The 25,550-nt window shown below is 43.6% G+C and overlaps 1 protein-coding gene across 1 annotated transcript in view; it reads left to right on the plus strand.

Annotated features, from left to right (window-relative positions):
- The window catches only part of LOC149432888 (phosphatidylinositol 3,4,5-trisphosphate 5-phosphatase 2-like), a 28,592-nt gene extending 3,305 nt beyond the window's left edge, over positions 1-25,287 (plus strand). The window contains exons 2-12 of the mRNA XM_089664831.1: positions 5,722-5,860; positions 8,664-8,763; positions 9,603-9,688; positions 13,864-13,945; positions 14,425-14,508; positions 14,600-14,698; positions 17,021-17,109; positions 19,444-19,522; positions 19,635-19,811; positions 21,335-21,419; positions 25,092-25,287. Of these exons, the coding sequence (XP_089520957.1) occupies positions 5,722-5,860; positions 8,664-8,763; positions 9,603-9,688; positions 13,864-13,945; positions 14,425-14,508; positions 14,600-14,698; positions 17,021-17,109; positions 19,444-19,522; positions 19,635-19,811; positions 21,335-21,419; positions 25,092-25,287 (1,216 nt within the window). The remainder of the gene's footprint in view (positions 1-5,721; positions 5,861-8,663; positions 8,764-9,602; positions 9,689-13,863; positions 13,946-14,424; positions 14,509-14,599; positions 14,699-17,020; positions 17,110-19,443; positions 19,523-19,634; positions 19,812-21,334; positions 21,420-25,091) is intronic.
- Positions 25,288-25,550: the final 263 nt, after the last annotated feature.

The following is a 25,550-nucleotide window of genomic DNA, read 5'->3' on the forward strand; positions in this document are numbered from 1 at the left end:
GGCTTCTTAAGTATGGGGGTGATGTGTGCATGTTTCAGGGGGGAGGGGAAAGTGTCGGAGGAGAGGGAGAGATTGAAGATGTGGGTGAGGGAGCGTAGGATGGAGGGGGAGGGGGGGTCGTAGGAGTTGTGAGGGGATAGGGTCCAGGGGGCAGGTGGTGAGGGGGGCATCAGAGAGGAAATAAAAAGAAAAAAAGAACGAAAATTCTGAAAAAAAAATAATTTTTTTTTGTAAAATTTTGCAAATAATCTTTCTTCATAAATCTAGGCCAACATCTATTCTGCTACATTTTTTGGTAAAAAAAAAAAATAACCCAAATAACAATATAGAAAAATATATAATTTTAAACAATTTTTTATTTTATGTAACATTTTTTATTCATATGTATTAATTTTTTTTACATACCACCACCCTAACAGTACCGTGTCACCATACTGACATTGTACTAGTTGTGTTTTTTTAATTTATTTTAAATAAATGAAAAAAAGACCAAATTTTTCTAAAAAAATATTTTTTTGTAAAATTTTGCAAATAATTTTCTTCATAGATCTAGGCCAAAATCTATTCTGCTACCTTTTTTGGTGGAAAAAAAAACCCAAATCAGTATATAAAAAAAAATTGTTTTAAACAATATTTTTTAATTACATTTTTATTTTATGTGACATTTATTGATTTAGGTATTTTAGGTACCCACTTTTGTAGTTTTTTTTTATTTTTTGTTATAAAAATAAAAAAAAGACTAAAAAAACTATTTTTTGTTGTAAAATTTTGCAAATAATCTTTCTTCATAAATCTAGGACAAAATCTATTCTGCTACATTTTTTGGTAGAAAAAATATTCCAAATCATTATATAGAAAAATATATCATTTTAAACAATTTTTTATTGTATTTAACATTTTTTTTTCCTGTATGCATTTATTTTTTTACATACCACCACCCTAGTGTAGTATGTACTGACACTGTACCAGTTGTGGGTTTTTATTTTTTGTTGTATAAATGAAAAAGCGACCAAAAATTTTGAAAAGAAAAACATTGTTTTTGTAAAATTTTGCTAATAAATAATCTTTCTTCATAAATCCAGGCAAAAATCTATTCTTCTACCTTTTTTAGTAAAAAAAAATAACCAATTTTTCAAAATTACATTTTTACTATGTAACATTTTTTTTTTTATTTTTTTTTTACATACTGCCACCCTAGCAGTACACTTTCAGCATACTGACACTGTACTACTTGTGGGTTTTTTAAATTTTTTTATTATCTAAATGAAAAAAAGACCTAAAATTTAAAAAACAAAATTTGTCTTGTAAAATTTTGCAAATAAATAATCTTTCTTCATAAATCTAGGCAAAAATCTATTCTTCTACCTTTTATAGTAAAAAAAAAAAATCATTATATAGAAAAAAATATATAATTTTAAACAATTTTTTTAAATTACATTTTTAATATGTAACATTTTTTTTTTTTTACATACTGCTACCCTAGCAGTACAGTTTCACCATACTGACACTGTACTTCTTGTGGGTTGAAAAAAAGACCTAAAATTTAAAAAACAAAATTTGTTTTGTAAAATTTTGCAAATAAATAATCTTTTTTCATTAATCTAGGCCAAAATCTATTCTTCTACCTTTTTTTAGTAAAAAAAAAAAAAATAACCCAAATCATTATATAGAAAAAATATATAATTTTAAACAATTTTTTTATATGAAATTTTTACTTTATGTAACATTTTTTATTTTATTTAATTTTTTTACATACTGCCACCCTAGCAGTACACTTTCACCATACTGACACTGTACTACTTGTGGGTTTTTAAAAAATTTTTTATTATCTAATTGAAAAAAAAGACCTAAAATTTAAAAAACAAAATTTGTTTTGTAAAATTTTGCAAATAAATAATCTTTTTTCATTAATCTAGGCCAAAAGAAAAATCTATTAATCTAGTAAAAAAAAAAAAAAATTAACCCAAATCATTATATAGAAAAAATATATAATTTTAAACAATTTTTTAAATTACATTTTTTTTATGTAAAATTTTTTATTCATGTATGTATTCTTTGAAGATTATTTGCCAAGTTTTAAAAAAATATATTTTTTTAAGAAAAATGTTGGTCATTTTTTCATTTATATAAAAAAAAATAAAAAAAACCCCCACAAGTAGTACAGTGTCAGTATGGTGACAATGTACTGTTAGGGGGTTGGTGTGTAAAAAAAATAAATATATACATGAATAAAAAATGTTACATAAAATAAAAAAAGTTTAAAATTATATCTTTTTCTATATAATTATTTAGGGTTTTTTTTACCAAAAAATGTAGCAGAATAGATTATATCTTAGATTTATGAAGAAAGTTTATTTGCAAAATTTCACAAAAAAAAATAATTTTTTTTCAAATTTTTCAGTCTTTTTTTCATTTATATAACAAAAAAAAACCCTGCAAGTAGTAAAAAAAATACATAAATCAATAAATATCACATAAAATAAAAATGTAATTTAAAAAATAGTTTCAAATTATATTTTTTCCATATAATGATTTGGGTTATTTGTTTACCAAAAAATGTAGCAGAATAGATTTTGTCCTAGATTTATGAAGAAAGATTATTTGCAAAATTTTACAAAAAAATTTTTTTTTTCAAAATTTTTTGTCTTTTTTTCATTTATATAACAAAAAAACCACAAGTAGTATAGTGTCAGCATAGTGACGCTGTACTGCTAGGGTGTTAGTATGTAAATAAAAAAAAATCAATAAATGTTACATAAAATAAAAATGCCAAAATATATAAAAAAAAATAAAAAAAAAAACATTTCAGTCTTTTTTCATTTATGTAACAACAAATAAAAAACCCACAAGTAGTAAAAAAAAATACATAAATCAATAAATGTTATAAAAAAAACCCTAAATAATTATATAGAAAAAGGTATAATTTTAAACTTTTTTTATTTTATGTAACATTTTTTATTCATGTATATATTTATTTTTTTTACACACCAACCCCCTAACAGTACATTGTCACCATACTGACACTGTACTACTTGTGGGGTTTTTTTTTTATTTTTTTTTATATAAATGAAAAAATGACCAACATTTTTCTTAAAAAAATATATTTTTTTAAAACTTGGCAAATAATCTTTCTTCATAGATCTAGGCCAAAATCTATTCTGCTACCTTTTTTGGTAGAAAAAAAATCCAAATCAGTATACAGAAAAAATATATAATTTTAAACAATTTTTTAAATTATATTTTTATTTTTTGTAACATGTATTGTTTTTTTTTTACATTCTAACACCCTAGGTGACACTATACTGCTTGGGTTTTTTTTATTTTTTGTTATATAAATGAAAAAAGACAGAAAATTTTGAAAATAATTTTTTATTTATGTATTTATTTTTTTTACATACCACCACCCTAACAGTGCAGTGTTACCATGCTGACACTGTATTAGTTGTGTTTTTATTTTTTTCTTATATAAATGAAAAAAAGACTGAAAATTTTGAAAAAAAAATTTTTTTTTGTAACATTTTGCAAATAATCTTTCTTCATAAATCTAGGAAAAAATCTATTCTGCTACATTTATTGGTAAAAAAAATAACCCAAATCATTATATAGAAAAAATATATAATTTTAAACAATTTTTTAAATTACATTTTTATTTTATGTGACATTTATTAATTTATGTGTTTTTTTACTACTTGTTGGTTTTTTTATTTTTTGTTATATAAATAAAAAAAGACCAAAACATTTTTTTAAAAAATATTTTTTTGTAAATTTTGGCAAATAATCTTTCTTCATAGATCTAGGCCAAAATCGATTCTGCTACTTTTTTTGTAAAAAAATAACCCAAATCATTTTATAGAAAAAATATATAATTTAAAAAAAAAGTATTAAATTACATTTTTAGTTTATGTAACATTTATTGATTTATGTTTTTTTTTTTTTACTACTTTTTGTTATATTTTGTTACATAAATGAAAAAAAGACCAACATTTTTCTTAAAAAAATATGTTTTTTGGAAAATTTTGCAAATAATCTTTCTTCATAGATCTAGGCCAAAATCGATTCTGCTACCTTTTTTGGTAGGATAAAAGAACCCAAATCAGTATATAGAAAAAATATGTAATTTTAAACAAATTTTTAAATTACATTTTTATTTTATGTGACATTTATTGATTTATGTATTTTTTTTACTACTTGTGGGTTTTTTATTTTTTTTTACATAAAAGACTGAAAATTTTGAAAATTTAAAAAAAAATTTCATAAATCTAGGCCAAAATCTATTCTACTACATTTTTTGGTAAAAAAAAATAACCCAAATAACAATATAGAAAAATATATAATTTTAAAATTTTTTTATTTTATGTAACGTGTTTTATTCATATGTATTAATTTTTTTTACATACCACCACCCTAACAGTACCGTGTCACCATACTGACATTGTACTAGTTGTGTTTTTTTAATTTATTTTAAATTAATGAAAAAAAGACCAAAATTTTTCTTAAATTTTTTTTGTAAAGTTTTGCAAATAATTTTTCTTCATAGATCTAGGCCAAAATCTTGTCTGCTACCTTTTTTGGTAAACCCCCCCCCCCCCCCAAATCAGTATATTAAAAAAATATATAGTTTTAAACAATTTTTTAAATTACATTTTTATTTTATGTGACATTTATTGATTTATGTATTTTTTTACTACTTTTTTATTTTTTGTTATAAAAATAAAAAAAAGACCAAAAATTTTGAAAAAAACTATTTTTCGTTGTAAAATTTTGCAAATAATCTTTCTTCATAAATCTAGGACAAAATCTATTCTGCTACATTTTTTGGTAAAAAAAATATTCCAAATCATTATATAGAAAAATATATCATTTTAAAAATTTTTTTATTGTATTTAACATTTTTTATTCATGTATGCATTTATTTTTTTACATACCACCACCCTAGTGTAGTATGTACTGACACTGTACCAGTTGTGGGTTTTTTATTTTTTGTTGTATAAATGAAAAAGCGACCAAAAATTTTGAAAAGAAAAACATTGTTTTTGTAAAATTTTGCTAATAAACAATCTTTCTTCATAAATCCAGGCAAAAATCTATTCTTCTACCTTTTTTAGAAAAAAAAATAACCAATTTTTCAAAATTACATTTTTACTATGTAACATTTTTTTTTTACATACTGCCACCCTAGCAGTACACTTTCACCATACTGACACTGTACTACTTGTGGGTTTTTTAAAAAAAAATGTTATTATCTAAATGAAAAAAAACACCTAAAATTTAAAAAACAAAATTTGTTTTGTAAAATTTTGCAAATAAATAATCTTTTTTCATTAATCTAGGCCAAAAGAAAAATCTATTAATCTAGTAAAAAAAATATATATATAATTTTAAAAATTTTTTAAATTGCATTTTTTTTTTATGTAAAATTTTTTATTCATGTATGTATTTTTTTTTTTTTACATACCCCACCCACGATAATGACACTGTACCACTTGTGGGGGATGATCAGGATTTTTTTTTTACCCTGTCATGCTGTAAAAGCAATCACTCCTCATTCCTGCAGCCGCTGAGAAATGCTGTGTGAGCTGTGATTGGTCACAGCTTGTCACATGGTACAAGGCTGCTGTGAATGGCCCTGTACCATGTGATCTCTGGGACGGATCCTAGGGCTCACTGTAGTTCCGTTCAGTCCTGGGGGCGGCGCTGTTCTCACTGGTCGTCTCTTTTCAGGAGGAATCAGAGTTTCGGGGAGATCCTGCGAGGGCTGCTCCTTGGAGACGAGGCGTTGCGCGGTTTCCAGCTCCCTCTGCGACTCTCCTACCTGTTCTGGGCGGGAGACTTGAACTACAAGCTGGAGATGCCGGTGCAGGTAGGAGCCGACGATTCCTGTGCGGGGCCACAGACACACAGCTCGGGAGCGAGCACACACCGCGTGACTCCATAGACACACAGCTCGGGAGCGAGCGGACACCGCGTGACTCCATAGACACACAGCTCGGGAGCGAGCGGACACCGCGTGAATCCATAGGCACACAGCTCGGGAGCGAGCACACACCGCGTGACTCCATAGACACACAGCTCGGGAGCAAGCGGACACTGCGTGACTCCATAGACACACAGCTCGGGAGCGAGCGGACACTGCGTGACTCCATAGACACACAGCTCGGGAGCAAGCGGACACCGCGTGAATCCATAGACACACAGCTCAGGAGCGAGCGGACACTGCAGGACTCCATAGACACACAGCTCAGGAGTGAGCGGACACCACGTGACTCCATAGACACACAGCTCGGGAGCGAGCGAACACCACGTGACTCCATAGACACACAGCTCGGGAGCGAGCGGACACCGCGTGACTCCATAGACACACAGCTCGGGAGCGAGCGGACACCGCGTGACTCCATAGACACACAGCTCGGGAGCGAGCGGACACCGTGTGACTCCATAGACACACAGCTCGGGAGCGAGCGGACACCGTGTGACTCCATAGACACACAGCTCGGGAGCGAGCGGACACCGTGTGACTCCATAGACACACAGCTCGGGAGCGAGCGGACACCGTGTGACTCCATAGACACACAGCTCGGGAGCGAGCGGACACCGCGTGACTCCATAGACACACAGCTCGGGAGCGAGCGGACACCGCGTGACTCCATAGACACACAGCTCGGGAGCAAGCAGGCACCGCGTGACTCCATTTCTATTCTACGTCTGTGAAATCGCAAAAAAAACGCAGAAAAAGTCACACGAGGACGACTTTAGAAATCGCGCCGCAGCAAATCTCACACTGACAGTTCACATTCATTAGATGCGATTTCAGGTACGATTTCAATTTGCAAATCTCACCTGAAATCGCATAAAAAAATCTCACCTGAAATCTCAGGTCTGTGCGAATTTGCTGCGTTTTTGGTGTGAATTTGCTGCGTTTTTGGTGCGAATTTGCTGCGTTTTCTGTGCGAATTTGCTGTGTTTTCTGTGAGAATTTGCTGCGTTTTTGCTGTGAATTTGCTGTGTTTTCTGTGAGAATTTGCAACATTTTCTGTGCAGATTTCTGCGTTTTCTGTGCAAATTTGCTGTTTTTTGTGCAAATTTGCTGTATTTTCAGCGAGAATTTGCAACGTTTTCTGTGCGAATTTGCTGTTTTCTGTGCGAATTTGCTGCGTTTTCTGTGTGAATTTGCTGCGTTTTCTGTGCGAATTTGCAACGTTTTCTGTGCGAATTTGCTGCGTTTTTTGTGTGAATTTGCTGCGATTTTTGTGTGAATTTGCTGCGTTTTCTGTGCGAATTTGCTGCGTTTTTGGTGTGAATTTGCTGTGTTTTCTGTGAGAATTTGCTGCGTTTTTGGTGTGAATTTGCTGTGTTTTCTGTGAGAATTTGCAACATTTTCTGTGTGAATTTGCTGCATTTTCTGTGCAGATTTCTGCGTTTTCTGCGCAAATTTGATGTGTATTTTGTGCAAATTTGCTGTATTTTCAGCGAGAATTTGCAACATTTTCTGTGCGAATTTGCTGCGTTTTCTGTGTGAATTTGCTGCGTTTTCTGTGCGAATTTGCAACGTTTTCTGTGTGAATTTGCTGCGTTTTTTGTGCGAATTTGCTGCGTTTTCTGTGCGAATTTGCTGCATTTTCTGTGTGAATTTGCTGCGTTTTCTGTACAAATTTGCTGTTTTCTGTGGGAATTTGCTGCGTTTTCTGTGGGAATTTGCTGCGTTTTTTGTGCGAATTTGCTGCGTTTTCTGTGCGAATTTGCTGCATTTTCTGTGCGAATTTGCTGCGTTTTCTGTGCGAATTTGCTGCATTTTCTGTGTGAATTTGCTGCGTTTTCTGTACAAATTTGCTGTTTCCTGTGAGAATTTGTAGCATTTTCTGTGCGATTTCCGCACAGCATCAGAATTGCACCCCATTCATGCGAACCACTGCGGGTGTGTATGTTCAGTTAACAACACCCCGAAATCATTTCACAAAACGCAGTGCGATGTGTGAAATGATTGCGATTCGATTACCAGTGTCAATTCCATCCGATCCGATTCTGGTGCCGACCAACAAAGGGTCCTGCATATTTCTGTTGCAGATTTGGTGCGATTTGAGCCATACAAAGCTCCGATCGCACCGCACAGAATTCGCATGTGATTTCCCAGGAATGCGGTGCGGTTCCCATGCGATGTGCTGCTCGGCATCAGTGTGAACCCGGCCTATAGACTTCAATGGAAAGCATATCGTGAGTTTTTAATGCATTTTTGCCACGTTTTTGCTGCATTTCGTGTTTTTAATTTGCCTAGCAACAAGAAAAAAAACGTAAAACGCATCAAAAACGCAAGTGCCTGTGAAGCCTCTGTGTATAAGGTCGTCCTTTTTTTTTTTTTTGTACTGCAAAATTTCAATCAAAAACACGAGTGCAAAATCGCAAAACGCAACGCAAAACGCCGTGCAGAAAGGGATGAAACGCAGACTGCAAAGGTGTGAACCTCGCCTAATCGGGAGAGGTCAGCGTGCAGCGAGTGCGCTCGGAGCGCAGAACATTGGCGCACTGCGGACACGATTGCGCGGGACGCGGGTGGGCGTTAGGGCGCGCTCGCCATGTAGAGGTTCAAAGTGCTGCAGGTGCTAAAAAAATGATCTGCTGATCCTGCCAGAAATCCGTTGATTGATCCCTCCCCTCCCCCCCCCACACAGGACATTCTGCAGTGCGTGTACAGCGGGCAGCAGCAGCTTCTCCTTCCTGTCGATCAGCTGAACCAGGAGAGGGAGAAGAAGAAAGTCTTCCTGGGATTCAGTAAGTCGGTCAGCATTTCCCAGCATGCTGTGTGCTGCGCTTTGGCATGCCGTTCTCTGTACATCAGAAACACATGGGGGGGGGCTGCTTACATCCTCCTGACCCCCCCTGTACTGTGCCCTCCTGACTCCCCCCTGTACTGTGCCCTCCTGACTCCCCCCCCCCTGTACTGTGCCCTCCTGACTCCCCCCCCTGTACTGTGCCCTCCTGACTCCCCCCCCTGTACTGTGCCCTCCTGACTCCCCCCCCTGTACTGTGCCCTCCTGACCCCCCCTGTACTGTGCCCTCCTGACCCCCCCTGTACTGTACCCTCCTGACCCCCCTGTACTGTACCCTCCTGACTCCCCCTGTACTGTACCCTCCTGACCCCCCCCATACTGTGCCCTCCTGACCCCCCTGTACTGTGCCCACCTGACCCCCCCCATACTGTGCCCTCCTGACTCCCCCCTGTACTGTGCCCTCCCCCCCTGTACTGTGCCCTCCCCCCCTGTACTGTGCCCTCCTGACTCCCCCTGTACTGCGTCCTCCTGCCAACCCCCATACTGCGCCTTCCTGCCTCCCCCCTTTCTGCACCCTCCTGCCCCCCCTTATACTGCGCCCTCCTGCCCCCCCTTATACTGCGCCCTCCTGACCCCCCCCGTACTGCGCCCTCCTGACTCCCCCTGTACTGCGCCCTCCTGCCCCCCCTGTACTGCGCCCTCCTGACTCCCCCCGTACTGCGCCCTCCTGACTCCCCGTGTATTTTCCATATCCCGCGTACGCCACGGAAGTCACGTTTTAGTAAATGTTCGTGTTACAACGTATCGATGTGTGTCTTCACTGTGGATCTTTATTTACAGAAGAGGAGCCAATCACCTTTCCTCCAACGTGCCGCTACGAAAGAGGTTCTCGCACATACGATCTGCAAAAGGCCAAGACTGGAGGAGTGAGATCCATTCATACATCGTGTTCAGAGAACGTTGTCCATGTCTGTCTTGTCATACAAACTTCAAGGTCTTTGAAGGTCTCGTTGATCCCAGTAGAAGTTGGTCACCATCCATCAGACGTTTTGTAGCTTCTCCAATCCACGTTTTAAGGAATGTCGGGAAGATACCCCATATGTCCTTCTGACAGTCATTAGCTTCTGCACAGTTCTGAGGAGTGTCAGGAAGATACCCAAACAACCCTTTACTTGGACCATCAATATCTGTCTTCTGGCATCCCATGGTGGTTGGACGAAGGTGTTGGTGCTATCTGTGTGGGTATAAATGTTGGGGTGACTTCTGACACTCATTAGAACTGAAGAAGTATCTTGGAGGAGCTACAAAACATCTTCAACATTCCAGGACAAGTCCAGCAGAATGTGACCAACTACTACTAGCTCTGTTGTGACCACTCATGTTCGTGAGGGTTCTCGTTCATCCTGGTTGTGGTGTAAACCGTCCTTTACTCCGCAGGAACCCTTGAAATAATGATTCATTTTGGCATTGTTTCCTTGAGACCTAAGTTATTGGGGGTCAGTGAGAAAAATGATACGATCTGCAAAAGGCCAAGACCGGCGGAGTGAGATCCATTTGTACATCGTGTTCAGAGAATGTTGTCCATGTCTGTCTTGTCATACAAACTTCAAGGTCTTTGAAGGTCTCGTTGATCCCAGTCATGGTATATCTTGTAGTAGTTGGCCACCATCCGTCAGACAATTTGTAGCTTCTCCAATCCACTTCTTCAGGTTTAATGAATGTCAGGAAGATACCCCATATGTCCTTCTGACAGTCATTAGCTTCTGCACAGTTCTGAGGAGTGTCAGGAAGATACCCAAACAACCCTTTTCTTGGACCATCAACATCTGTCTTCTGGCATCCCATGGTGGTTGGACGAAGGTATGGGTGCTATCTGTGTGGGTATAAATGTTGGGGTTGCCTTCTGACAGTCATTAGCTTCTGCACAGTTCTGAGGAGTGTCAGGAAGATACTCAAACAACCCTTTTCTTGGACCATCTTGGACATCCCATGGTGGTTGGACGAAGGTATGGGTGCTATCTGTGTGGGTATAAATGTTGGGGTGACTTCTGGCAGTCATTAGCTTCTGCACAGTTCTGAGGAATGTCAGGAAGATACCCAAACAACCCTTTTCTTGGACCATCAACATCTGTCTTCTGGTATCCCATGGTGGTTGGACGAAGGTATGGGTGCTATCTGTGTGGGTATAAATTTTGGGGTTGCCTTCTGACAGTCATTAGCTTCTGCACAGCTCTGAGGAGTGTCAGGAAGATACCCAAACAACCCTTTTCTTGGACCATCAACATCTGTCTTCTGACATCCCATGGTGGTTGGACGAAGGTGTTGGTGCTATCTGTGTGGGTATAAATGTTGGGGTGACTTCCTGACACTCATTAAAACTGAAGAGTTATCTTGGAGGAGCTACAAAACATCTTCAACATTCCAGGACAAGTGCAGCTGAATGTGACCAACTACTAGCTCTGTTGTGACCACTCATGTTCGTGAGGGTTCTCGTTCATCCTGGTTGTGGTGTAAACCGTCCTTTACTCCGCAGGAACCCTTGAAATAATGATTCATTTTGGCATTGCTTCCTTGAGACCTAAGTTATTGGGGGTCAGTGAGAAAAATGCTTTGACTTTAATGGTCAGGGAAGAAATCCCTCCTTATGCCACCCTTTCAGACAGCTAAAATGATCATTGGTGTCATGCTGCTGGCTCTGCCAAAAGGCTTTGGACCCGGAACTATCTAGGCACCATCAGATGAGAGGTCAGTCAGCAACAATTCTAGAAACCTCTTGAGGAACCCTGGTTGAGAATGGCTGATGTAAATAGTAGTAGTTGGTCGCATTCACCTGGACTAGTTCTGGAATGTTGAAGATGTTTTGTAGCTCCTCCTAGATACCTCTTCAGTTCTAATGAGTGTCAGGAAGACACCTCAACATTTATACCCACACAGATAGCACCAACACCTTCATCCAACCACCCTGTTCATAGACAGATGTTGATTGTCCAAGAAAAGGATTGTTTGGGTGTCTTCCTGACACTCATTAGAACTGTGCAGAAGCTACAAAAACTTACATTACAGAACAAGTTCAGTTGAATGTGACCAACTACTACTGGATTTATGGCCAAAATGATGTGCTCCCTCCAGTTGATGGAGTTCAGGTGTTCCCAGTAAATGTTTCATCGTACAAAGACATTGTAGACAATTGAGGTCTTTCAACCTTGTGGTAACAGTATGGTGAAGACTTTTTTCTGTTCCACCATGACTGTCCCTTATTTACAAAGCCAGCTCCATAAAATTATGGTTTGGAGGAACTCAAGTGTCCAACACAGAGCCCTGACCTCAACCCTGCTTTTGAAAGACTTTTGGTCTTCTCACCCAACATCAGTTTTCTCATTCCAAAGGTGATCAGTAGGTTTGAGGCCCTGGAGGAACCTGAGCGTCCTGCACAGAGCCCTGACCTCAACCCTACTTTTGAAAGGCTTTTGGTCTTCTCACCCAACATCTGTACCTGCCTTTAACCCTATGGAACACCTTTGGTATGAAGTTTTCTCATCCCAAAGTTATTCAGTAGGTGTGATGCCCTGGAGGAACCTGAGCATCCTAAACAGAGCCCTGACCTCAACCCTACTTTTGAAAGACCTTTGGCCTTCTCACCCAACATCAGTACCTGCCCCTAACCCTATGGAACACCTTTGGTATGAGGTTTTCTCATCCCAAAGGTGATCAGTAGGTTTGAGTTCTTGGAGGAACCTGAGCATCCTGCACAGAGCCCTGACCTCAAACTTACTTTTGACAGACCTTAGGTCTTCTCACCCAACATCAATACCTGCCCCTAACCTTACGGAACACCTTTGGTATGACGTTTTCTCATCCCAAAGGTGATCAGTAGGTTTGTCCTGCACAGAGCCCTGACCTCAACCCTACTTTTGGAAGACCTTTGGTATAAGGTCTTCTCATCCAACATCAGGACCTGCCCTCAACTCTAATGAACAGCATTGGGATCAAGTCTTCTAATCCCAAAGGTGTTCAGTAGGTTTGAGGTCATGGAGGAACTCAAGTGTCCTGTACAGAGCCCTGACCTCAACCCTACTTTTGAAAGACCTTAGGTTTTCCCACCCAACATCCATACCTGCCCCTAACCCTATGGAACACCTTTTGTATGAAGTTTTCTCATCCCAAAGTTATTCAGTAGGTATGATGCCCTGGAAGAACCTGAGCATGCTGCACAGAGCCCTGACCTCAAACCTACTTTTGAAAGACCCTAGGTCTTCCCACCCAACATCCATACCTACCCCTAACCCTATGGAATACCTTTGGTATGAGGTTTTCTCATCCCAAAGGTGATCAGTAGGTTTGAGGTCCTGGAGAAACCTGAGCATCCTGTGCAGAGCCCTGACCTCAACCCTACTTTTGAAAGACCTTTGGTATAAGGTCTTCTCACCCAACATCTGTACCTGCCCATAACCCTACAGAACACTTTTGGTATGAGTTCTCACCCCAAAGATGCTCAGTAGGTTTGAGGTCATGGAGGAACTCGTGTCCTGCACACAGCCCTGACCTCAACCCTACTTTGGAAGACCTTTGGTATAAGGTCTTCTCACCCAACATCAATTTCTGCCCCTAACCCTACGGAACACCTTTGGTATGAGGTTTTCTCATCCCAAAGTTATTCAGTAGGTGTGATGCCCTGGTGGAACTTGAGCATCTTGCACAGAGCCCTGACCTCAACTCTGCTTTGTATGTACCTTCAGTATGAGGTTTTCTCATCCCAAAGGTGATCAGTAGGTTGGAGGTCCTGGAGGAACCTGCACAGAGCCCCGACCTCAACCCTACTGAACACCTTCGAGATGAATTGGAACCCATATTTTTTGGGTGCCTGATGTGGGGCTTGATTCGTGAGCCAGGTCTTCTCATCCAACATCAGTACCTGACCTCACAATTGCCATGGGGGGAGGGGAGCAACTGCATTTTAATGGTCATGGTTTTGGAATGGGATTTCCGACGAGCTCATATAGGTGTGATGGTCAGGGGTGTGTTTTGATCGATGTAAATCTATATTATATGATGCTTGGCCTCCATTATCTTCAGAGTTGCTTTATGTTGCATTTTCTTCTAGACTCGTCTAGCTGCACCATCCTGGAGCGATCGAATCCTATGGACATGTTACCCGGACACTGAGGTTAAATGCACTTCATACGGTGAGAACCAACATGCCTGCCCCACACATGAGCCCCCACACATAGGGCCGTGGATAAGGGGGTACCACCAGGGGCGGACTGGAAACTCATGGGGCCCCCGGGCAATAGGGGATCATGGGGCCCCTGTGCCTTTGCCCAAACACAAAAAAGCCTATGAAAAAGGTACCAGGGGCATCTCATGGGGCCCCTCACTGACCCTGGGCCCTCGGGCAGTGCCTGAGTTTCCAAATAGTCAGTCCGCCCCTGGGTACCACTGGTCCTCCTGTGCATTTCCTATCGCCAACAGCGCCATCCAGTGGCCATAATGTAGTATTTTCCCGATGGAGACATTTCTGGGAAATATCACATTACGGCCAATAGATGGCGCTGATTGCCAAAGGAAATGCACCTACTGGACACATTACGGGGATTATTCGTGAAGGCCGGGTGAATGTTCGATCATTTGCACATCGATTATATCTGTTTCCTTCTCTTCGTAGGTTGCACCGATGATATTGTGAGCAGCGACCACGCTCCGGTTTTTGCCACGTTTGAGATCGGCCTGAATTTTATGTCCCAGAGAGGTGAGGCTCGGAGGGGAATCGTTCCCCATTCATGTGAATCGCTCCCCTCTAGTTTCCTGCCTTCATTTCTGCGTTCTGTATTCGTTCCCAGATTGCAGGTACACGCTGAGATTTCTGCACATCGAGTCCATCGTGAAAACCCCGAGCCGCTCCAGAGCGTGTGTAGAGTTCAAGTCTCTGTGCCTGAAGGGTAAGAAGGTTCCGGTCCTGCTCAGCCCTGGCCATTCGGGGTTCAGACCCCTTTGTGCCTGGAGAAGGTGGGGGAAGGAGGCGGGCTACATGACCCTTTAAATGTACCCTAGATCTGGGGTCTCCAAAGTTTTTAAAACGAAGGGCTAGTTTACTGTCCTTGAGAGTTTAGGGGGGCCGGGCTATGGCCAATGGGAGTAGAAATTGGTGTCAGTGGGAGGAATAGTGCCCCATCATTGGTATCAGTGGGAGGAATAGTGCCCCATAATTGGTGTCAGTGGGAGGAATAGTGCCCCATCATTGGTATCAGTGGGAGGAATAGTGCCCCATAATTGGTGTCAGTGGGAGGAATAGTGCCCCATCATTGGTGTCAGTGGGAGGAATAGAGCCCCATCATTGGTGTCAGTGGGAAGGAATAGTGCCCCATCATTGGTGTCAGTGGGAGGAATAGTGCCCCATCATTGGTGTCAGTGGGAGGAATAGTGCCCCATCATTGGTATCAGTGGGGGGAATAGTGCCCCATCATTGGTGTCAGTGGGAGGAATAGTGCCCCATCATTGGTGTCAGTGGGAGGAATAGTGCCCCATCATTGGTGTCAGTGGGAGGAATAGTGCCCCATCATTGGTGTCAGTGGGAGGAATAGTGTCCCATCATTGGTATCAGTGGGAGGAATAGTGTCCCATTGTTGGTATCAATGAAAATAATTATGCCTCATTATTGGTGTCAGTAGAAGGAACTGTGCCCTTTCATACGTGTCTGTGGGAGGAATAGTGCCCCATCATTGGTGTCAGTGGAAGGAATAGTGCCCCATCATTGGTGTCAGTGGGAGGAATAGTGCCCCATCATTGGTGTCAGTGGGAGGAATAGTGCCCCATCATTGGTGTCAGTGGGAGGAATAGTGCCCCATCATTGGTGTCAGTGGGAGGAATAGTGCCCCATCATTGGTGTCAGTGGGAGGAATAGTGTCCCATCATTGGTATCAGTGGGAGGAATAGTGTCCCATTGTTGGTATCAATGAAAATAATTATGCCTCATTATTGGTGTCAGTAGAAGGAACTGTGCCCTTTCATACGTGTCTGTGGGAGGAATAGTGCCCCATCATTGGTGTCAGTGGAAGGAATAGTGCCCCATCATTGGTGTCTGTGGGAGGAATAGTGCCCCATCATTGGTGTCAGTGGGAGGAATAGTGCCCCATCATTGGTGTCAGTGGGAGGAATAGTGCCCCATCATTGGTGTCAGTGGGAGGAATAGTGCCCCTTCATTGGTGTCAGTGGGAGGAATAGTGCCCCATCATTGGTGTCAGTGGGAGGAATAGTGCCCCATCATTGGTGTCAGTGGGAGGAATAGTGCCCCATCATTGGTGTCAGTGGGAGGAATAGTGCCCCATCATTGGTGTCAGTGGGAGGAATAGTGTCCCATTGTTGGTATCAATGAAAATAATTATGCCTCATTATTGGTGTCAGTAGAAGGAACTGTGCCCTTTCATAGGTGTCTGTGGGAGGAATAGTGCCCATTATTGGTGTCCATGACAGGAATTATGCCCCATTGTTGGTGTCAGTGGACTATGTAATAGTGCCCAAGGGCCAGATAAAGAGATGCAAAGGGCCGCATCTGGCCCCCGGGCCGCAGTTTGGAGACCACTGCCCTAGATGACCAAAAAGAGGACTTTTTTTTTTTTGGATAGACCAGTGATGGGTGACAACCCCGGTCCGGTCTTTATTGATTATTATTAGCGATTGGTTATATATCGCCGGTCCTCATAGCTCCTCCAAGTGCCCCATGGAGGTCATTACAGAGGAAATATGTATATCAATCCCGTAAGTTCACAGTCTCCTGAAAAGCAGCCCCATCGAGAGAAGAAAATCCTTTGCCCCGCACTATGCTGCAGGGAAGGACCACCATGCTCTGTGTGGAAGCAGAGGCCTTGCTGCAGAGGTCCAACCAACCCTTCAGTCACAGCTACAGCCTACAAATCGGCAAACGCTCATGTCTCTGCTGATTGGAGCCATAGTTTGACATGGCCATGGACAATGATGAAAACGATGATTGGCCCAGCTGTGTCACATGGTATGAGTCACGCGCTCCATACCTGGAAGTACAGGGCATTTCTTTTGGCTCCTAGGTATCGAAGGGAAGTATATGGTAGGGTTGGGCGTGGGGTTCAATCCTGCTGACCTCCCCTTTTCCTGTGGTTTTTTTTGCACATCATACCGAGTAGAAGTGGAATTATGAGCTGCAGAGATCTCGTTCAAAATACTGAAGGCCCTCCTCGTATCTTTTCATTTGCTCGCTTACTTTTTTTCTCTTTCCTGGAATATTGTAGATGGTCTACAGAGTAATGTGAATAGTGCCCACAGTACGGAGGGATCTGCCTTTGTCAAGCTGGGATGGTCAGAGCAGGACTTACCCGAGGTGAGAAATAAAGAGTGTGAATAATACTCTACGGGGGTAAATGTTGGTGGACACCTGAACACCACACCTATAGGAGCTTGTTGGGCATCCCATCCCAAAACCATGGTCATTAATATGGCATTGCCCCCCTCCCCACATGACCTTTACAATGGAGTTGTCCGCCTTTTTGCTCCCCTTGGCCACAACATCCTCCACCCATCTGGGAAGATTTTCCACGTCTGTAGGAATTTGTGCCCATTTGTGAGGTCGGGTTCTGATGTTGGATGAGAAGACCTAGGTCACCATTGGCATTCCCATTCATCCCAAAAGTGATCTGTAGGGTTGAGGTTATGGCTTGTGCACATTCGCCAAAAGAGCATTCAAACTGAGTTCATGATGTTGAATGAGAAGATCTGGCTTGCACTTGGCATTCCAATTCAACCCAAAGGTGCTCAGTAGGTTTGAAGTCATGGGACACAAGTTCCTCCACAGAAAACTGGTCAAGCCATGTCTTAATGGAGCTTGCTTGCAATTAGCTCTCTCTGATTCATCCCAAAGGTGTTCAGAAGTGCTAACGTCAGGGCTCTGTGCAGGACACTACTGTGGGTATTTGTGCCCATTCACCAAAAGAGCATTCAGGTTGAGGTCAGGTACTATTGTCGGATGAGAAGACCTGGTATCAACACATCAGGCCCAACGTTGGGCATTAAAAAAAAAATGGCCTAGCTAACAATTGGCATTCCAGTTCATTCCAAAGGTGCTCATTAGGTTTGAAGTCAGAGCTCATGATGCTGAATGAGAAGATCTGGCTTGCAATTGGCATTCCAATTCATCCCAAAGGTGTTCAGTTGTGTTGATGTCAGGACTCTGTGCAGGACACTCTGTGAGTATTGGTGCCCATTCACCAAAAGAGCGTTCAGGTTGAGGTCAGGTACTGATGTTGGATGAGAAGACCTGGCGTCAACACATCAAGCACCAGGTTGTGCATTAACAATATGGCCTTGCTAACAATTGGCATTCCAGTTAATCCCAAAGGTGCTCAGTAGGTTTGAAGTCAGAGCTCATGATGTTGGATGAGAAGACCTAGGTCACCATTGGCATTCCCATTTATCCCAAAAGTGATCCGTAGGGTTGAGGTTATGGCTTGTGCACATTCGCCAAAAGAGCATTCAAACTGAGTTCATGATGTTGAATGAGAAGATCTGGCTTGCACTTGGCATTCCAATTCAACCCAAAGGTGTTCAGTAGGTTTGAAGTCATGGGACACAAAAGTTCCTCCACAGAAAACTGATCAAGCCATGTCTTAATGGAGCTTGCTTTCAATTAGCTCTCCCTGACTCATCCAAAAGGTGTTCAGAAGTGTTGACGTCAGGGCTCTGTGCAGGACACTCTGTGGGTATTTGTGCCCATTCACCAAAAGAGCATTCAGGTTGAGGTCAGGTACTGATGTTGGATGAGAAAACCTGGTATCAACACATCAGGCCCAACGTTGGGCACTAAAAAAAAATGGCCTGGCTAACAATTGGCATTCCAGTTCATCCCAGAGGTGCTCAGTAGGTTTGAAGTCAGGGGACACGAGTTCCTCCACACCAAACTGGTCAAACCATGTCTTTATGGAGCGTGCTTGCAATTATTTCTTCCTAATTCATCCCAATGGTGTTCAGCAGGTTTGAGGTCACGGCTCTGTGCAGGACACTTGAGTTTCTCCAGGACCTCAGATTACTGAACACCATTGGAAACTTGATCCCAAAAGTGTTCAGTAGGATTGAGGGCAAGTACTGATGTTGGATGAGAAGACCAGATTCCAAAAGTAGGGTTGAGGTCAGGGCACTGTGCAGGACACAAAAGTTCCTCCATGACCTCAAAGCTACTGAGCACCTTTGGAATGAATTGGAACACCGATTGTGAGCCAGGTCTCATAGCAAAGGTGTTCCATAGGGTAAGGGCAGGTACTGATGTTGGGTGAGAAGACCTTATACCAAAAGTCTTCCAAAAAGTAGGGTTGAGGTCAGGGCAGGACACTCGAGTTCCTCAACACCAAACTGGTCAAACCATGTCTTTATGTAGCTGGCTTTGTACACAGAGGACAATCATGGGGGAACAGATAAGGGTCTTCACCGAACTGTTACCACAAGGATGGGAGAGCACAATTGTCTGCAATGTCTTTGTATGATGGAGTACCAGGAGCCTTCACTGGAGACATCTGAACTCCATCATTTGGACTGGTGACTACATACTTCTGGCCATATACAGCAATGTGGGTTTGGTGGTCAGGTGTCTAGAATCGTTTGCCCTCATTGTGCATCTACCTGAAGCCGTATGTTTTACCTTACATAAGATTTGTATTCCTCACAGATAACATTGGTTGGTGGAGACACATTTACTGGACATTTGCTTCTTAGTATCCGACCAACGGATGGTGGAGAAACCTTTGGTATGAGTTTTGGTTTGACTTATGGATACACAAATCTTTGCTCAATGCAGGAATATAGTGTGTTGGCGAACAACTTGTATTTGTCGTCTCATTTGATTTCAACTGTTTCTAGGCGAATGTTGTGTGTCGGTGCTCCCAGCCAACAGCAATACCGATCATCAGTTTCAAGTGTTTCTGTCCCAACGTGGAGAAGAAACGGGATCGTTGAGAGGCAAAGTAAGAGTGACCCAATATCCAAAAATGAACCCAGACAGGAGCCCCAGTATGATCAACGGAGAAGCTGAGAAAGGCAAGAATACTCGAGAATATACCGTATTAAAATTCTATACTCTATGATCAAATGTTGGTGGACACCCAACCATCACACCTATCTGAGCTTGTTGCATGCCCCATTCCTACTAATATGGAGAGGCCCTTCCATACCCATTAATATGGAATTTCTCACCTCCCCCCATGGCCATTAAATTGACGTTGCCCCTCTCCCCCTACCATGGTCATTAATAGAGTTGCTCCTTTGTTACTATACCATCATCCACTTTTCTTTGAAGACTTTCCACAAGATTTTGGAGGGTGTCTGTAAGAACTTGTGTGAGGTCAGGTACTGATGTTGAATGAGAAGACATGGCTCGCCATCGGCATTCCAATTCATCCCAAAGGTGTTCAGTACGGTTGAGGTCGGGGCTTTGTCCAGGACACTCAAGTTCCTCCATGACCTTACATCTACTGATCACCTTTGGGATGAGAAGAACTCATCCCAGAGGGGTTCTGTAGGGTTAAGGGCAGGTCCTGATGTTGGATGAGAAGATCTGATTCCAAAGGTCTTCCAAACGTAGGGTTGAGGTCGGGGCTCTGTGCTGAACTCTCGAGTTCTTCCATGACCTCAAACCTACTTGAGCACCTTTGGGGTGAGAAGACCTCATGCCAGAGGGGTTAAATGTAGGTCCTGATGTTGGATGAAAAGATCTGATTCCAAAGGTCTTCCAAACGTAGGGTTGAGGTCGGGGCTCTGTGCTGGACTCTCGAGTTCCTCCATGACCTCAAACCTACTTGAGCACCTTTGGGGTGAGAAGACCTCATGCCAGAGGGGTTAAATGTAGGTCCTGATGTTGGATGAGAAGACCTGATTCCAAAGGTCTTCCAAACGTAGGGTTGAGGTCGGGGCTCTGTGCTGGACTCTCGAGTTCCTCCATGACCTCAAACCTACTTGAGCACCTTTGGGATGAGGAGACCTCATGCCAGAGGTGTTCCATAGAGTTAAATGTAGGTACTGATGGTGGAGGGGAAGACCTTATACCAAAGGTCTTCCAAAAGAAGGGTTGAGGTCAGGGCTCTGTACAGAACACTGGAGTTCCTCCACACCAAACTGGTCCTCCATGTCTTTATGGAGCTGGCTTTGTACACGGGGGACAGTCATGGGGGGACAGAAAAGGGTCTTCACCAAACTGGTCCTCCATGTCTTTATGGAGCTGGCTTTGTACACGGGGGGACAGTCATGGGGGAACAGAAAAGGGTCTTCACCAAACTGCTACCACAAGGCTCGAAGACCACAATTGTCTCCAATGTCTTTGTATGATGGAGGATCACCAGGACCCTTCAATGGGGACACCTGACCTCCATCATTTGCTCAGGTTTCTCCAGTGAAGGGTCCTGGTAATACCCCTTCATACAAAGGCATTGGAGACAATTGGGCTCTTCCAACCTCGTGGGGGAGGGAGGTCACGTACCTTTTGACCATACAGTGTATAGAGATGGCAGCAAACAATGTAGCAATTTAGCAAATCTGAATGTCATCTGTTTCCCTTTTATCCACAGGTATCGAAAATTCCACCAAGAAAACATGTTCTCCTGGTTCTCCTTGTGACTCTCCGGCATCGCGGCCCTCTAGACGTTCCGGCAGGTACGCCCCTCTCTCTGATGATGTCATAAAGCTCAAATATTTACATTTGTACAAGAGGTTCCAGGCACGGGGCTTTTCCTGATTTGTTTCTGGGGAATACATCGAACATAGTTCTATATCAAGTCAAATGTAGATGAGGAATTTCGGACCTTCAGGTGGAAATACTGGGGTGGATGATGAGGCACAAAAAGGCAAATTTCACCTGAACCTGTGATTTTTTTTTTTTGGGGGGGTAGGGGTAGTATTTGCTATCTACATTTTTAGATGCCGTTGAGCAACAAAGCGCCATCAGGTTCACATGGCTACCAATAAAGTCCACCTCTGGGCATGGTGGTCACCGGTTGGTGGGACGAGGCAGGAGAGGGCACCTTAAACTGGTAGTAAGGGCTGGTTTTTTGGTTCAAATAAAGTGTTCTACTTACCTGTGCGGTCCCTTACCTCCTCTTCTCTCTCTCCTCATTGGCTGGGACATTGGCTCCTGTCCATTGGAAGGAGTGGTTGGTGGGCTCAGGAGCGAGCACACAAGAGCTGCTTGCTGGAGGGAGGGGTCAGGGCACGAGAAGAGGAGGATCGAGGGGCTGCTCTGTGCAAAACCATTACGGGGCCGGGAAGTGTGACATGTTTCTTTTTTTTTTTTTTTTGAACCTTTGGTATCACATGAAATACTTCTAAAGGGATGCAGACCCTGCAACTTTCCTCATCAGAACACTGAGCCCGGGTTCACACCCGCATGGCGTTTTGCGATCTGTTGCGGGATGTCATTAACCCCTTGGCACCGGCGGAAAGGTCCCGATCTCCTCTTTCGATAGGGACCTTTCCCGATCATGTGACCACCGCCACAGCGAATCATGGTGGTAACATGACCCTAAAACCCCGCCCACAGTCTGGAGGCAGAGAGGGGAGAAATCCTCCGGAGGGGGGCAAATCCTCTGGAGGGGGGGAGAAATTCTCGAGGGGGAAACCCTGGAGGGGGAGGGGGGGTTAAATGTTCTGGAGGGGGGAGGAAACCTCCGGAGGGGGAGGGGGGTGAATCCTCTGGAGGGTGGAGAAATCCTCTGGAGGGGGTAAATCCAGAGGGAGAGGGAGGTTAAAACCTCTGGAGGGGGGGAAGCTCCGGAGGGGGAGGGGGGGGTGAATCTTCTGGAGGGGGGGGGAAGCTCCAGAGGGGGAGAGGGGGTGAATCTTCTGGAGGGGGGGAAGCTCCAGAGGGGGAGGGGGGGTGAATCTTTGGAGGGGGGGGAAATCCTCTGGAGGGGGAGGGGGGTAAATCCTCTGGAGGGTGGAAAAATCCTCTGGAGGGGGTAAATCCAGAGGGGGAGGGAGGTTAAATCCTCTGGAGGGGGTGAATCTTCTGGAGGGGGGGAAGCTCCAGAGGGGGAGGGGGGTGAATCTTTGGAGGGGGGGAGAAATCCTCTGGAGGAGGGGGGGAATCCTCTTGAGGGGGAAGGGGGGTAAATCCTCTAGAGGGGGGGAGAACCTCTGTAAGGGGAGGGGGGGTAAATCTTCTGGAGGGGGAGGAGGCGTGAATCTTCTGGAGGGGGGGAGAAATCCTCTGGAGGGGGAGAAGGGAATCCTCCGGAGGGGGGGAAGGGAATTCTCTGGAGGGGAAGGGGGGTAAATCTTCTGGGGGGGGGAGAAAACTGCGTACACACAGAAAATCGTCCGTAAATTTCCATACGAGGACCGATCATCGATCGTTAGTGCGCAGCTTTTGAGAGCCGACCACGACAATTCGTGCGACAACATCCGAAGGGACGAGCGCGGACATTTTCTGGTACCACATCGGATCGAACGATTTTCATGTATTCAGTACAGAAGTCGTCCGAAAATACAACACAAACACCAGACATGGCGTTCCGAATTCTTTTCTTCCGTTATCTTTAGTAACCTTTCGATGTGAGACTCGCGAGCGAAAAAAAACGGACGATCGATATTCTCATCGAGTGTACCGGGCTTCAGGCCGGCCGTGTCGATTTTCAGAGAATGTTCATAAGAAGAGTCGCCTGAACATTCGATGAACATTCGATGAACATTCGATGAACGGACGAACGCTCTCGCTGTGTATGGACGGTCTGATACGCAGTCGGTGGTTCCGGAGCGCCATCTGCTGGACGGCTTTTGTACTTCTCTGTGGACAGTTTTCCTGCATTGATTGTACACATGGGGGGGGCATGAAAAACGCAGATAAACGTCGTCGCATTGATGCGCATTCTGCGTTGCGTTACGTTTCTACATGCGCTGAGATGCGTTTTTTGGGTTTTTTTTACTTTTTTATTCAACCCGCGATTCACAGCGTTTTGCAGAAACCCCGTACAGACCGTTCCGTTCCCTACGGGACCGCATCTCCGCGTTTTCACCCCGGGGCGTTGTCTGGAAAGGGGCGGAGACTTTTATGGAACGCAAAAAAGTTGTGTTTTTGGTTCTATAGACTTCAATGGAAACGCTGCAGAAAAGCATGGAGGGAGTTATTTTATGTTTTTTTATGCATTTTTACAAAAAAAAAAAAAAAAGGCAAAAATGCATCAGAAATGTTTCAAAAACGCATTAAAAGTTGCAAAACGCGGCAAAAACACGATGCAAAACGCAATGCAGAAATGGCTGAAATGTAAATTGTGAGAACTGAGCCCAACACATTGACCCCCCCGGGGGGGGGGGGATTTCTCTAAGGGGGGGATTGTACTAGAAGAGATTGGGGGGATTTGTGTTGGGAGGAGGGACTTGGGGGAGGAGGAATTTGTGCTTGGGGAGGGGGGATTTGGGGGGGGGTTATGTTGGGAGAGGGAATTGGGGGAGAAATATGGTAGGGGAGGGAATTGGGGTGGGTTTTGTAGGAGGGGGGATTTGTGCTAGGGGAGGGGATGGGGGAGGGGATGGGGGGGGGAATTATGTTTGCAAGGGATTGAGGGGGAATCTGCACCAGGGCAGTGGGATTGGGGGGGGGATTTCTGTTGAGGGGGGGATATCTGTTAGGGGGGGATTGTGCTAGAAGAGATTGGGGGGATTTGTGTTGGGAGGGGGGACTTGGGGGAGGGGGGATTGGGGGGGGTTATGTTGGGAGAGGGAATTGGGGGAGAAATATGGTAGGGGATGGAATTGGGGTGGGTTGTGTAGGGGGGGGATTTGTGCTAGGGGAGGGGATGGGGGAGGGAATGGGGGGGGGATTATGTTTGGAAGGGACTGAGGGGAAATCTGCACTAGGGCAGTGGGATTGGGGGGGGGATTTCTGTTGAGGGGGAGTGATTGTGCTGGAGGGGGGGTTGTGCTAGAAGACAAGATTGGAGGGATTTGTGTTGAGAGGGGGGCTAGGGGGGGAATTTGTTGGGGGGGAATGGGGGGGTTTGTGCTAGGAGGGGGGATTTGGGGGGAGAGGAGTTTTTGCTAGGGTGGAAAATTTGAGGGGGAGGAGGGCACGGGGGAGGGGTAAAGTAGCCTTTTTTTTGGGGGGGGGTGCAAGTAGCTGGCCTTGCCTCTTTGGGCACATGATAATCCAGCTCTGGCCCTGATGGTGGAGAATTGTTGCCCCCCCAGGACAGGACTACAGAGCACCTCCCCTTCTGGATAATATGGGGGGGGGGTCGGGTCTAATTCTGACTTAAAGGGGAACTCCGAGGAAAGAACAAACAGTTGCCTCTTTGAAGGATTTTTTTATTTGAATTGTCTTTATTGTTCCAGACGACGTCCCGCCAGCATCTGTTGCGGCAGTTACAGCAACGCGGAATATTTCCTCTTCGAGGGTCTGAGCTCCGCCTCCACGCCGATATCCCCCAGACCGCGCTCAGCGACGGCGGGTGGCGAGCAGACGACGGAACGCAGTGAGGCGACGTTCAGGACCGAATCCCCGCAGGGCACCAGGAACACCCCCAAGTGAGGTGTCATGGCGGGGGAGGGGGAACCCGTCTATAAAGCGCAACTCAAGATTTCCAACAAAAAGAAAAAAATAATTGAAATAAAATCGATCAGAACCTCCGAAACAAAGAAAAATCGCATTTGCTGAAGGACCCGCCCCCTTTCTGGCGCTGCGTTCCCTCCTGCTGCTCATCCAGAGTTCATTGACCTTGGACACTTCCAGTGAGCCCAGGTCATCATGGACACACCCCCAACCCCACCCCCATACCAGGACGGTACGATCGT

Source organism: Staurois parvus, unplaced genomic scaffold (genome assembly GCF_062004578.1).
Source record: "Staurois parvus isolate SC_StPar_1 unplaced genomic scaffold, SC_StPar_1.0 ptg002062l, whole genome shotgun sequence".
In the NCBI taxonomy this organism is placed as follows: Eukaryota; Metazoa; Chordata; class Amphibia; order Anura; family Ranidae; genus Staurois; species Staurois parvus.